General features: G+C 48.0%; 1 protein-coding gene across 3 annotated transcripts in view; it reads left to right on the top strand.

Moving 5' to 3' along the window:
- The window catches only part of LOC144948497 (astrotactin-2-like), a 469,552-nt gene that overhangs the window by 332,914 nt on the left and 122,381 nt on the right, over positions 1-14,257 (top strand). For all 3 annotated transcript variants that reach the window (XM_078878014.1, XM_078878013.1, XM_078878015.1), the window contains 2 exons: positions 1,312-1,478; positions 12,512-12,778. In XM_078878014.1, coding sequence (XP_078734140.1) covers positions 1,312-1,478; positions 12,512-12,778 — 434 coding nt within the window. The remainder of the gene's footprint in view (positions 1-1,311; positions 1,479-12,511; positions 12,779-14,257) is intronic.

The following is a 14,257-nucleotide window of genomic DNA, read 5'->3' as shown; positions in this document are numbered from 1 at the left end:
GGCACGTGACTAGGTGAGGGTAGCGAGGGGGGCCAACGGGTGGCGAGAGGGACATGTGACATGTGGTCCAGAGCCTTCTCTAAGGATCCAGAAGGGGGCGTGTCCGAGGGCTGAGCCAGGCCACGCTCAGAGGCGTAAAGGGGAGCTCCCGAGAGCCAATCCGGGCTGTCTTCATGAATCAGCCCGCGGTGCTACGTCTCCTTGCTCTTCGGTGTTCGGTCGTCACGTCTGGCATCGTGAGTCAGGCAGTACGTTACTGACCTGACTCAGATGATTAGTTATCCCGATGGCGTCTGAGTTAACCGTGGTAGTTACCACCTATGTCGTTATCCCGTATATGTTGGGGTGTAATAATAAATGTGTTGCCTCCGAGTTCAAGTGTGTGCCTCCGTGGAAACCACTACGCATGCATTCGTAGCAACGATGTTATGGCAATTGCAAACTGGACACATACTTCAACATTAATCTTAATTTTTCATAGACCAAACTATGATTGATGTCAGCGCATGTCTTGCAAAAAAAGAAACCTAATATTGGCTGACTTTCCACCCTTTCGCTGGTTATTCACATTCTAGGACTCTTGCAAAAAAAAACTGCCATTCCATAATGTCAGCCCTTATTTATGCAGAATCGTTTTGCTGTCAAGTGCAGGGAAAAATTAAACCAGTATAAAATGTCGGATCAATGTTATCAGCAGTGTGTGGTATTTATGTGCATGCGTAGATTTTGAAGCCCGCCAGTCCTGAATCCCATTGCATCAGCGTGGCAGGCACATCGGTCAAGGACCTTATATCTGTTCTATTGATGAATGCCAAGTCGAAGTCTCGTCTGAAAGGAGCCTCACAGTAATTTATCCCCGGAATTGTTAAAAGTGTAGGGTTTTATTGTTTTTAACGACTGCTCAATGCAAAACTTATAAGAAATAAGGCGACAACCTTTAGGCACAAAAGAGAGAGAGAGAATAAAAACTGTCAGCGAGATGAGAATAAAACGGAAGTTAAATATATTTTCATTCGGACAACTATTTATCTGTGCTATTAAAAAATCTGGCTGTTTTTTTTTTTGGGGGGGGGGCGATGATGGGGGGGGGGGCAGTGGGGGGGATGATGGGGGGAGCAGTGGGGGGGGGTACGTCAAACGCCGATGCTTGACGCGCGGTGACAACGAGTGCAACGGAAATAAATGCGCGCAATTATCGGAAGCCGTCTGGCGTTTGGCGTCTAGGCATTCCTCCTGTCCTGCTTCGGCAAGTTGTCCGGTCCCAACGCTCACGCCCCCGCAACCTCCTCCCCTGCCCCGCTCTGCCACCAGTGTCCTCGGGGCCTGCGGCCCATGAAGGATGGGTCTGGCTGCTACGACTACAGGCTTGGCGTCGACTGCTCGGACGGGATGAATGGGGGCTGCGAGCAGCTCTGCCTGCAGCAGACGGTGCCGCTGCCCGACGAGACGTCCTCGTTCAACATCCTCATGTTCTGCAGGTGCCCCGGCTTGGCGTGCACACGAGGACGCACACGCACGCACGCACACGGTGGGCGGCACGAGGCGTAGTAAGCAAACAAAGCCAACGGGGGTGTAAGGACGCCAGGTGGCTCAAGGGACCCCCGGATAAATGGGACCAAATGCCAGCTTGAATTGAGATCCTAAGAAACCCAAAGATGAGGATCACTGTTCCGTAGATTGTGTACAGCTCTCTTCTCACCACATATGGTGCAGCGATCTTTAGTTTGTTGGTGGTCGGCGATGCGGCAATCGACTCATCTCGACGAGCTGTGCACGATGCACTATTCAAAGTTGATTTTTTGCGATAACGGATCTTTTTTATGATGATGTTTGGCGTTTCGACATCGTGGAGTAGCACTGATTTTGGATTGATTGGCACCCCAATCGCAGAGTTAAGTAACACCCCTGGAAAAAATAGTGTCCCAGAAATAAACGATTTAATTGCCTCGGCCATTTTGTATTCTTTGGTACCCCGGGGTACCGCCATAAGGATCATATATTCATCTTGTCTACATCTCTGATTTCATCACATTTCCATCGAATCTGTATCTTTATTCTCTCATCTCACTATGTCTCTGACTTTTGCCTTGAGCTCTTCTGTCAAAAGTCAAAGGGAGTTTATCCATTGAAAGAGAGGGGCCCACCTCTAAATAGTTTCTGCTTAGGGCCCCCAATATCGGCCAGGACGGCCACTGCACGCTCACTAAGGTGTGCAACCTCTTCCTCGTCACCATCGTCACCATCATCTTCATCATTATCTTTCACTACCCTCCTCGAACAAAGACGGTCACTGCATCGCACGCTTTCAGATGCGCTTCTGTGGCCATCTGGAATGCTCTTCTTTCCGATATTAGGAAACCACTGAAGCTAAGCACTTTTAAATCCATATTGAAAACTCATTTCATTAGAACTGATTTTTGTGTTTAGTTCGTTGTCCTTCCCCCGCACCTCCGATTAGCACGGTTGATTACGTACGGTGCAAAAGAAGTTCAACATGCACATACATCATCCCGTTTTCATTACAATGCCACTTTGGAACATCATGATGATGAAAATGATGATGAATTACTTCGGTAACATTGTAAATGCCACTTTCCAAGAGTGGTCATGCATAGGGTGTCAGACGTGTGTGCGGGTTGTAGCCGTGTGCTGCTTGCTAGGATGTCAGACGTTTCGCTCCACGTGCCGGGGGCCTCTTGAGGTAATCGGAGAAAAACGTCAGACATCGTGCCGAGCAAAACACGCGGCGCATCCCGAGAACGAGTCAGAGAGAGCCGTCGATCCCACGAACAAACCTTGCGTAACGTTTGCACAATATGCCAATCTCGGCCCACTTTTTAATGAATAAATAATGGACACCGTCCAACGCTCATATTCCGCATCTCGTATTAACGCTGCAAATCGACCCGTGGGGCTAACCAACCTTGCCAACACGCCAACGAGGCAACAGTCATCCTGGCCGTCGTTTTACTTTCCGTGTTTTTTTGTACATATGTAATTTTTTTTGCACTAAACAAGAGACCTTTACAAATCACGAGCGATAGGGAAAAGTGACACAGTTTTTTTTTGTTTTTCCCCCACGGACATCAAGCCCGAGGCCAGGTGTCCACCGGGGTAAGGGAAAGGGGGAGGGATAGCGATCGGGAATGTGGTATTTTTAGGGAGTGGGGATGAAATGTGAATTAATGTTTTTTAAAACTTCAAGCAAGTCGACAGCACCGAAGAGTTGGCGAAACCGCTCTCCACGACCAAGGTTAAGGCGGCTGCACCCTGCGGTGTGCTGATTACGGCCCTTTCGTGACGCCATTCCAGGAAGCGTCGGCCTCAATTAGCCCCCAATTACATGCCACTCCCGCCTACTAATGGGCCCCAGCCGGAGTAATGGCACCTTGCCTGCCCAGACAGGCATTGTGCCCTGCTTGGCCGCCCGTTTCAAGCCCGTAAAAAAAAATACACACTTGATTGAAGTTTAAAATTCTTCCCCACCGCGCTTTGAGGGCCCACCAATTACGGACGGCAAACAGTTTTTCGGGAATTAAGTTCGGCAGACTAAATACCGTTTATTAGGCCGTCCGCATGCGATTTCGTTTTAATGATCTGTTTTAAGCGCCACCGAGGCAACATTTTTTTTATCCTCGCAATTATGAGCTTGCTTACTCCAGGTAAAAGTGCGGTACTTTGCGTACTTGAGAAATGGCTGCGCGAGGAAATTGGATGAATATGCAAACGTTTTATTTACTTAGGCTAATTAAGTGTGTGTAACATCGACGCGATATTGTGCTACTCTCTAGTTAAGAATGCGTGGCGGAAGCTCCGCAAGGATTTTGCTACTCGGGGCCTCCATTATTTTTAGGGTTAGGGTTAGGTACCCCGCGTGAGTTTGTGTGCACGCGCGCATGTGCACACACCTGCACGTTTATATTTTCCACTATGTTTGCTGAGCACAGGTTGTACAATTTGCCCAGAGCGCCCAACTGCCAGCGACAAACTAGCATTGTTTAAGTCGTAATCGATGGGCTCATACGTTTCCTGAATTCGAGCGAGGTTGCACAAACTCTTGGGGAAAAGCGACATTGGCAGGGATTTCCGATTGCAGCAGTACCAGGGGCAGGAATCGATGAGTAATTTTCATGGAAAGAGTAACCATGACAATACCGGTTTCTGTTAGGCTGGCTTGGAGAAGGTTTTGTCGGTATAAGGCACCACCACTACATTACAAGATACTCCTCTGTAATCCTATATTATTGGACATGTGCGCCAAAATAATTGGATACGTGGTGTGCCAAGCTGTGGTAGTAGCAGTAGAAGAGTGACGATGAGGCAATGAGCTGACCACGAATGAGCGTGTGTGGATGCTTTTGGAGACCAATTGTGCTCCCACCCCTCCCAAATCCGTTGGATATTGAGCTTTGCACCGTCTGTCTGATTTGTAAACAGGACAATGCTATTATTTCTGTGTTTAGCATCAAAGTTATCATGCGGTACTCCATCCCTCTCGGTGATGAATGGGCTTACATGACAAAGCAGCTCCACACAAAACGGGTAATACATCAAAACCCCGTTACCACCTCCAGCCTTCTACGCTCGTTGCAGCATGCGTGGATTTTGCATTCTTTTTTTGTTCACGCGATAACCTGCTTTTGTTTCCGGCCTGTGCCAAAATGTTGGTCTTGTTTTTTGGGGGTTTAGTTTGGACAAGTTTACAGCTCTCCTCCCATTGCAAGAAAATCTCCCGTGGAATTAACAACAATAAGAACAACAACAACAATAAACACAGTGGATAGCGAGACGGTTAAGCGCCCAGCCAGACAACTGGAAGTTGTTAAATCTTTCCTGTAGGCATATCAGTAGGGGAGTGTTCGTTAGGTAATGAATGTGTGTGCATGTTTATAGTTCTTTTTACAGGCGTTTTCTCGTGACATGGCTCATTTCCACCGGGCATTCCCACCGGGAGCGTGCATTGGTATTTGTGCGCCTGCTACGAAATTGCCGATCGCCAACAGGTTTCCGCGGGTCTCGTCGCGCGCTGCTCGGTGTGGCGTCCGGCGTCCGACGGTTCGCTCGCGGACCTCGGTTCAGTTCACGGAGAAAACTCTCCGAACGGACGGCGAAACGGTGGACGCAGTGGCCGAGTAACACGCCACCTGGAGCCGTAGAGGCACCGCCGTGAAAGCCCCAAGCTGCAGAAACCAAGACGCACCCTCTCCCACTTCATTTTGATCTTTTTGCTCGCCTTGGGCAGGTGAAAATAGCAGAGTTTTAGTTACACGTTAAAATGTGCTTGAAAAAACACACATGTATTTTATGTTTTATCGTATGTAATAAACGATACAATTTAGGGTTAACAATTGAACTATACCGTTTGTTTGCGTTAGTGTTTTGCGCTCGTAAACCCCATTCCAATAAACCACCTGCTGTAAAAAAGATAGTTCTCAAAGCAAGCTGAGCTTGCCTCTATAATTGTATTGCATAAAATCTCACCGAGTGCCTTCCCGCTGATGAGCCCCAGAAGAGCGAAACCAGCCTTGATGTCGTTTGCTTCATAAGTCTGGGAGGCCAGTCGACCGATATACTAAAATATGTTTGCTTTTACGAAGCAAAACGCAATTGAACCAATGGTGACAGCAGTGGCACGAGCAAGCGATTGTAAGAGGAGGGCGTTTGGCCAGCGTTAGAGTCTGGTGCAGCTCCCACGATTTGTTGGTGAAGGTTGCGCCGAGAACGGGTTCACACATCACTCACCGTTAAACGATAAAGTAGTTTTAGTTTTACCCTACTGAGCTGTATAGCGAGCTGGCTTATCACGTGGACATTTATTGTAGCCAAATATAGTAATAGGTTTTTACCCTTTTATCCGGCACCAAAACTGACACCTTTATACAAGGGATCATGTTTGCAATAACCACAACACAAGCAGTCAAAATGCAAACAAAAAGAGACAACTCTGATAATGATATGCACTGTCCTTGAAATGTATTGGTCCACACCCGAGACGGATTTTCTTAGAGCCTAGTCTCCACTGGTGTTGGACCAGATGACGTCAAAAGGCGTACAACTCAAAAACAGCGCAAAGGAGGTCTCATAATGTAGCCAAATACTCTAAGCGCATGTTTCTAAATGTGGAGGGGGGAAACCGGATTACTGGGAAAAATCCACGCGACAACGGGGAGAAAATGCAAACTCCAGGGTTGGGATCGAACCCAGAACCACTTGCATACCAGGTGAGGGAGTTAAACCTCGCCACGTGGCATCCACCATTAATATTTTCCATGTCCAGGGATGAAACTCAGGTTGCCGGATTCACAGTGCTGACCGCTATACCACCAATCCATGCAACGGTATTAAGTCGGCCAAACCTCCTTCCGTCAGCGGTGGCATGAGCCAGCAATTGCAGGACTGCACCTTTACCAGATTTTTTAAAATACAGAGCAGTCGTTATTTCTTTTATTTCCAATCAAATGATCTGTGCAACTAATGAATTGTTGCTGTGCAATTTACTTGCATGTGCTGAATGTGAGAAAACAATCATAATGTATGTGATAAATAGCACATTCTTGTAAACAAATCCACGTGAAATTTCCTGGCACTGCACTGTGTGGAGGTATTCAATAACAGTCGGTGAAAGGGCTGCTTTGTAGACATGCTGATCACAGCGGTGTGTGCCCCTGACTTTTAAGTTGAGCTAAATGCTAGATACCTGTTAAAGTACTTTGAAACACAACAACATATTTTGCACCCTGCAATGCATTTCATTGTGTTGGTGAAATTGTAATAATTGGGAAATTGTCTTCTGTGTAAAATGCACGAGATTGTAAATGTTGTGGCCTTTATCTTCAGTGAAGAAGATCGCCACATTCTGTGAAAGAATTCTATGCGATAAAACAAACTTAACCAAATATATTTTTCTCCCAAGAAGTCAAAGTGGTGCTACATACAAATTCACGTTTTGTCAGTCATCGTCTCTTGTGAACAGGCCTCAGTCAATGGTGGAATGTGGCTGGTAGGGTTGCCACCTCCGATCTATAAAAAAAATCCTGAGACACTTCATGGGAATACGATCATCTGCATCGACATCGAGAAGATTAGTGCTAGACACCAATGTCTGAAGAGGTGACATGTTATGCAACTGATAAATGTTGGGACTTTTAAGGTCTCTGAGATAGACTGGCTGATGTCTCAGGACAAACAGCTACCTCAACAAGAGGGCGATACTGGGGAAACCAGGACAGGTGGCAGCCTTACTAGTCCCAGGGAAAAGTCCATGCGTAGCACAATCACTGTTGACTTACTACAAATTGGAAATACTTTTATACGCCACAGGATGTTGAAGCGCTGAGTTTGCCTTGCAACCCCAATTAGGATTTGAACTCCCTAACCTTTTGGATTTGTGAGGGCCATGCTCTAAACTCTCTGTCACATGGCCAGATGCCGAGTTATCCATTGGGAAAGTTTAAATGGACATGATTTCACTTTCCCCGTCGTCTCTTATATGGTAGCAATCAAAATCATACTGGGGCATTACTAAGTGCAGTCCAGCCGAGTGTTATTCTCGGAATGATAAATAAGTTCACTAAGGTCAGTCGGCATTCGTTGACCGTGGAACCACTTTGTCTCTCGTGGCTCGACACCATGTGCTGCTAAAGTGTCTTATCACCACATGTAAACTCACATGTGTCCATCTACGTCTATTCGAGACCCAAACATTGCACCTCCTGGCTTTGACACCGGTGCTCTAACCATCAGCCGCATCAGGACATCGACAGGACGATGTGCACATCTCCATCATACACGTGAGGTTAAAGACAAGCCACAAGAGCGCGATTCTGGACATGAAAATGAATGAAAAATTAAAGACAGCCCACAGTGCGATTCTGGTCATCGGTAAACTCCTCTTGCAGAGACAGAACGAGGAACATGTGTATTTTATTTGCACGTATCACACACAAAGTGCTTGACACACAAAGTGCTTGACACAAATTACCCATAATACCTTGCTCATCTTGTCAAGGGGCATAAACCATCACACAAATTACGGTCGTCCTCACCGCGGCTTGTGGCTGGCCCTCGAACAAAGACGGTCACCTCGCCGCGCGCTTTCATACGCGCTCCGATATTATGAAGCCACTGGAGCTATGCACTTTTAAATGCAGATTGTGAAACGAATTTCTTTAGAACTGCTTCTTGTGTTTAGTTTGTTGTTCTTTAATCTTGATTTGAAGCTTTCGTGTCTGCAGGAATCCATACTCTTTGGTTCTTTCGGTAAAGTCACGTAGATAGAAAAATTAAATTAAAATAACAAAAACATTTTCTTGTTCTTCCCCCGCACCTCCGATTAACGCGGTTGGCTACGTCCGGTGCGAAAGAAGTGCAACCTTCATAGATAACATACACAGGTCCAAAGACACAATTCAAACCACTAAGAAGTATATGGGCTTCGGCAGGACTATTTTCTGGAAGGGGTGATTGCTGTCGATCAAGAAGAATAATGGGAATGGCAGCCAAGGGATGAAATGAATCAGAGAGGACCTCTATCGCGGAGATGGAGCCATGGAATGAGCTCGTGCGCAGGTGCTTAGGTAGATAATGACATCGCAGGAACATGAAGGATGGAGGTGGCTTTGGGAGCCTTTCATCCAGGATTGGATTGATCATGGCTGGTGATCACTTTTGTAACTTTTTAACCATCCCCTGTTGGACATCTGTGAAAAATAACTTCATAGCTCATTGTATTTTTCCAGGATGAATAGAGATTTGGATTTGGATCAAGGGAGCAAAACTTTTTGCTCAGAAGATTCAATTTAAAGGGCGAGTCATCTGCATTTTTTGGGAAGTTCAAAATGTTTACTTAGCCTTCTGAGTACTTGGATGTGACTTCGTTGTAAACACGCTGAATAATGCCCCGTGCGTTGCCTCTCGGGGTTCCTATTTATTTTCGCGACATGCTACGAAATGTCCGGCCACTTTCCAACAACAACAGTGGGTTTTCTACGAACACGTGTCCACAGGCACTTTAACAGATTGAAGGCAATTGACATTGGCAACAGCCTTGAATAAAACAGACATCACAGCGTTTGGAAAAGGGGGGTAGAGACATCCCGTTCCCCAGTACCTGACAGGCAGAGTTGTGTTCTGCTCTTGCAGAATTTATGTACCAAGCAGGGTGCCCAAAGCCACGGCTTTGAGTCACAGTTTTCAGAACCTTTTACTGACGCACGGTTCCCCAATTTGCGGTGTTTGCCATTGTATATGCGGCAGCAGATAAAGACGCTTCGATCTCCACGCTTCCATCTGTGGGTGCAATTTGGCTTTTTGCCATTTGGTTATTTACTTATTCAGGTTCTGCGATGAGTGATCCGCTGGGTTGGCACATTGACTCCGAGTTGCGTGGCATTCGTTTGACAAGTTCATATCCCCCCCGCCTCCAATTTGAGATTCCCTTTGCACTGTCGCCTGTACAGACACCTCTGCCGCCGAGCGAGCTCGGCTCGCTTGACATTGATTTGATTGAGCTCGGAGTTGCAGAGCGCGTGCCTCTAACCCGGCGCTTTGGACTCAAGGGTCGGTAAAAAATTGCGCGTGTTTCTTCAAAACTTCCCGAACCTCGCCAGGCTCGCGAGAGGTGGTGGTTTCCAGAAAGGACGGTACGGAAAGAGATCACGCGGGTTTTTGGAGCCTGCGGGCGCGGTCCCTCTGGGCCGTTGTCCCGTCGTAGGTGTGGACTTTCTTCGCGCGTTCTGGTCTTCCCTCCGTGTGCTCTGCTCTTCCCTCCCCACGTAGTTCTCGCCTCTCGTTAGCAAGGAATTAACCAAACTTTCGAGTGCGGGGGGTGAAGGGGTAAAAAGTAAAGATGCAGCCGTGAGTTATTTTGCTCGTGCCACTGCTGCCCAAAAGAGCCTTCCCTTGAGAAGGCGTTTTTTTTAAAATGTATCCTTCCATGCTGGACAGTTTCCACACTGCACACTCTGCTCCACCACACGTGACCTACCAATGAAATCACTATGGGGTGATCATTCCTTTTGCAAAACCAAACTTTGATCCCAATCCGACACTGGTCATTTCCCTGGGTATCTCCGTTCCGCTGTGCTTTGCGGTCGTAGCCCTGGAACAAAGATGTAGTTCCCAACAATTGTTGATCGTGCCTTGTTCCGCTCGCACTGACCTCAAGCCCAACTTTGCAGCCTCTTGTTAATTTGGGTCAGATCGCGTAAATATATAAAAGCGTGGTTAAACCGGCCACCATCCGACGCAGCCAACTAGTAAGGGTTGTCACGTAAACAGAACGTGTCAATTTGTCACTAGTACAGCACACCGGTGTGTTGGAAAGCTAAGTTGTACTAGTAACGAATTGGCACGTTCTGTTTACGTGACAAACCTTACTAATTGGCTGTGTCAGGTTGTGGTGGGTTTAACGACACTTTATATATTTACGCGATCTAACCCCCAAAAAAAAACTGTATTATGGATGTTATGGGTCGCGAAAGCCTACAGCGTGTTAAACTCTTGTTAATTTTTTGCGAATTCTCAATGGTTGTCATGGAGACTGTCGGGGATCAGCACATCCGACACGACTAATGCTTTATCTCGAAGCACCTTCTGCCTCCTGCTCTTCAAGAGCACCCGATGGAACAAAAACAAATACAAATAAACCCTCTTCGACTTGAGAGCGGCTATCGGTAGAAAATAAAAGCTTCCATCAAACTTCACCTTTCCCCTCGACTGTCTCCGCTCGGCCGCCTTTCAACCCGGCTCACTCCCCATGACGTCTTGGATTAAAAAAAAATCGCCAGAATCAACGGCACCTACCTCATTGCTTGGAAATGTGTTCGCAAACCGACAAATTTCAAACATCCAAGTGCATTCCTTCGCCCACCGGGGTCTCGCAAGCAAGCTTCTGATGTGCCCATCCGGTTAGCACGGTTTGCCTACATACTGTGCGAAAGAACTTCAAGTTCAGCCTTCTGGCAAGTGTGCTGCGAGCGTTCCCTGCCCCTTGTCCATAGTTCTGCGTCCTTTCTCGCCGCGGCATAATCACATCGCCGCTTCTAAATTTGTACTTTTATTTTTTTGCCGAGTTTCATATCCCATCGTGTGCGTGCGTCTCTCATGCTGTTTGTGTCTAGAGCGGTTAGCGCGCTTCGTGATGAACCCGACGGCCCGGGTATCTTTTCCCGCTTCTGGGCCTCCTCTGGGTCGACTCAGCCTCAAATAAGGACCTGGTGCGGTGTATAAATGTCACCATTGGGGAGAAAAAAGCGGCCGGGCGTGGTGCTGGCAACAAACCACCTCGTGTGCCGTGCCAGCTTTCATAGGTGCTCGCTAACAGCACTTGCCTCAACAGTCTGTTAAGACTACACGGGAGATCTTTGTTTTTGATGTTCGTCTCGCTTAAAGAGATTTCCCATTCTGCTTTGTATATTTGGCTTTGTTTTTTAACAAATCAGCCATCCATTAAAGAAGGGCACATTGTAAGCAAAACATTCGTCTTTTTTTCAATCTTCAACTTTTGTTTATTCCAATTAATCGCACTGTTTCAAACTATATTGAAAAAATATTTAGCAAATTATTTGATGCTACTGTCGCCGCTTTGGCAGTAGTGCCCAAGCACAATTAACAAAACTCATGAATCAAAAACGCTGCCTTAAATTACGAAAATAAAATATTGGGCGACGTTTTGAGCAGTGGCCCTTTCATGTAGCACAAATATATGGAGGGCCGGATAAATATTTCGGGCATGTCACTGGTTCAACACGCAGATGCCAAAATATAAATGTCACTTGTTTTTTTGTCCTTCCCCCACACCTCTTGATTTGCGCGGTTGGCTATGTACTGTGCGAAAGAAGTTCAACATACATACATTAACACTGCAAAATAACATCGTCGACAATAATGATGATGACGATGACGATGTAGATTATTCTACTGCTGATATTCTGCCACCGATGATGAAGCAGATGATACGAATAGCGATTCAAATATATCTGCTCGCTGTTTCTGCCGCTGTCACTGCTTATGATGATGATGATGACAATGACATCCGAACATGAGAAGCGTGGCTATCAAGAGGAGGGGTTCCTTTTGGTCAATCCTCCTCACTCTGTTGTGAGTAGCAGGTCGATACTAGAATCTCATCGCTTTGCTTCTCGAAGAGTCGCCGTGAGTCGGCTTCCACCACACGCGTGCTGTGTGGGCCTCCCAGTTGCAGACTCCCGCCGCTCTCTGCTTATGAAACGCGGTCGCCTCCTCCTGAACTTCCTCACCCACATGGCTTCCACTCCCATGGCCTTCTTCTGGTCCCCTCTCCTCTGTGTTGAGCTGTAAGTAGCAGCAGGAGCAGCGGTAGAGGTAGTGGTGGCCTGTATCAACTTGGTCGATGGTCTTTATGATTTTGTACACCTGGATTTGAGACCCGATGATGATCATCACGATCACGATGACGACGACTGCTATACCAACGATGACGAAGACCGGGCGTGCGTGTGTCCGCTGCTGCCCCCCCCCCCCCTCTACGCAGCTGCGTGGAGGAGTACCGCCTGGGTCTGGACGGGCGCTCGTGCATCCTGACGTCGGAGCCATGCCCCGACGCGCCCGACTGCCCGTCGGACGTGCGCCCCAACCCCAACGAGACGCTCTTCGCCGAGATGCTCCACGGCCACGAGAACTCGTCCGGGAGCCTCGGAGTCGGCAGCCACGGCGGCGACGAGAATCGCACGGATCACCTCGGCAACGGCACCCGCTCGAGCGACATCACCAGGGGACTGATCTTCCGCATGACCTTCCGGTGAGCGTAAACTCGGGGGGGGGGGGGGGGGGTTGGGGGCTGGGTGCGCGAGTGGTGTGGGCGATCGTGTTGGCATGTGACAAGAGAGTGTGAGTGTTTGTGTGAGAGAGTGTGTGTGTGTGTGGGGAGCGGTGGGGAAGCGGTTAGCGCGCTGCGCTGCGAACCTGGCGACCCGAGATCGATTCCCGCTCACGGCCAACACCTGTGACGATTATCTGAACCGGTCCTGGGCCTCCCCTCGGTCGACTCAGCCTTAAATGAGTACTTGGTGCGGTGTTTAGTAAACATTGCCACTGGGGAGACAAAGACGGCCTTGCGTGGTTGTGGCCTCCCACCCCCCCGTGTGCCGTGCCGGCCTTCATAGGTGCTCGCTAACAGCACTTGCCCCTACAGTCTGTTCGTGCTACGCTGGGGGGGGGGGGGGGCTTTGTGCTGTATATCTGTCGACTCTGCCTCAAATTGAGTCTCGTGTGTAAACATCGCGACGCGAGAGACAAAGGCAGTTGGGCATGGTGTTGGCTGCCCACCTACTTGTGTACCATGCTGGCCTACATAGGTGCTCGCTAACAAAACTTGCCCCAAGAGTCTGTTAAAGGCTCTACGCGGTGGGGGGGGGGGGGGGTCTTTGTGTCGGCGATGCAGTGGCTAGCACGTTGCCCTATGAACGTGGCGATCTGACTTCAAATCCCGGGTATAGCTAGCATCAGTGGTGAGTAATATCTGGACCAGGTTCTAAGCCTCCCCGAGATCGGCATGACTCTTTAATGGTGAAGTGTGTAAATGTGCAAATGCAGCCGAATGTGGTGTTGTCCACAGCACACTCTCATATGTCATGAAGGCCCTAATAAGATCTCACTCAAAGCACTTGACCCAAACAGTCAGTTAAATAAGCCTATGAGGAGTGGGGGGGATATGTTTTCCTATGTGTGAGCATGTGTGTGTGTAATGTTTATCTGCCAGTCATTTAAATTCAGTCAGGACATTGGGTCTGTCCCGTGACCACCTACAGAGAGGCTCCGACGCTTCACGTGGCCCCAAGGTGCACCTAGCCTGGCACCAGTACCCTCTTGACGACATTGTCACTTAGTGGTGTGTGGCAGTTTGTTGGTGTTGTTTTTGTGTCGGAAGCTGTGTGGCAGCAGTTCATTAATGCCACTTGTCCCAACAGTCCACAAGGCGAAGCAGTGAATCTGTGTACGTCTGTGCAGTATATCAGTGTTGGCATGTGTGAGTCCAGCTGTTTGGGGGGATATTCACACGTGTGGAAGGACACCGCTTATGAAAGAGCCGGACAATCGTCTTCATAGCCATCCTATAACTGAGATGCGTGTTCAGTCTATCCATCAACTATTTACAAAGCACATATATATAAAAGTGTACATGCGGTGTAAGTATGAAGCGTGATATGATAGTAAGGCTTTTGTATCTATCTTAGCTCATAAAAGCGTGAACTGATGCATCATTGGAATTGCATTGGGA

This window comes from Lampetra fluviatilis, chromosome 49, assembly GCF_964198595.1.
Source record: "Lampetra fluviatilis chromosome 49, kcLamFluv1.1, whole genome shotgun sequence".
Lineage (NCBI taxonomy): Eukaryota > Metazoa > Chordata > Hyperoartia > Petromyzontiformes > Petromyzontidae > Lampetra > Lampetra fluviatilis.
The sequence above is the reverse complement of the archived record's forward strand: the minus strand, read 5'-3'. Positions and strand labels throughout refer to the sequence as shown.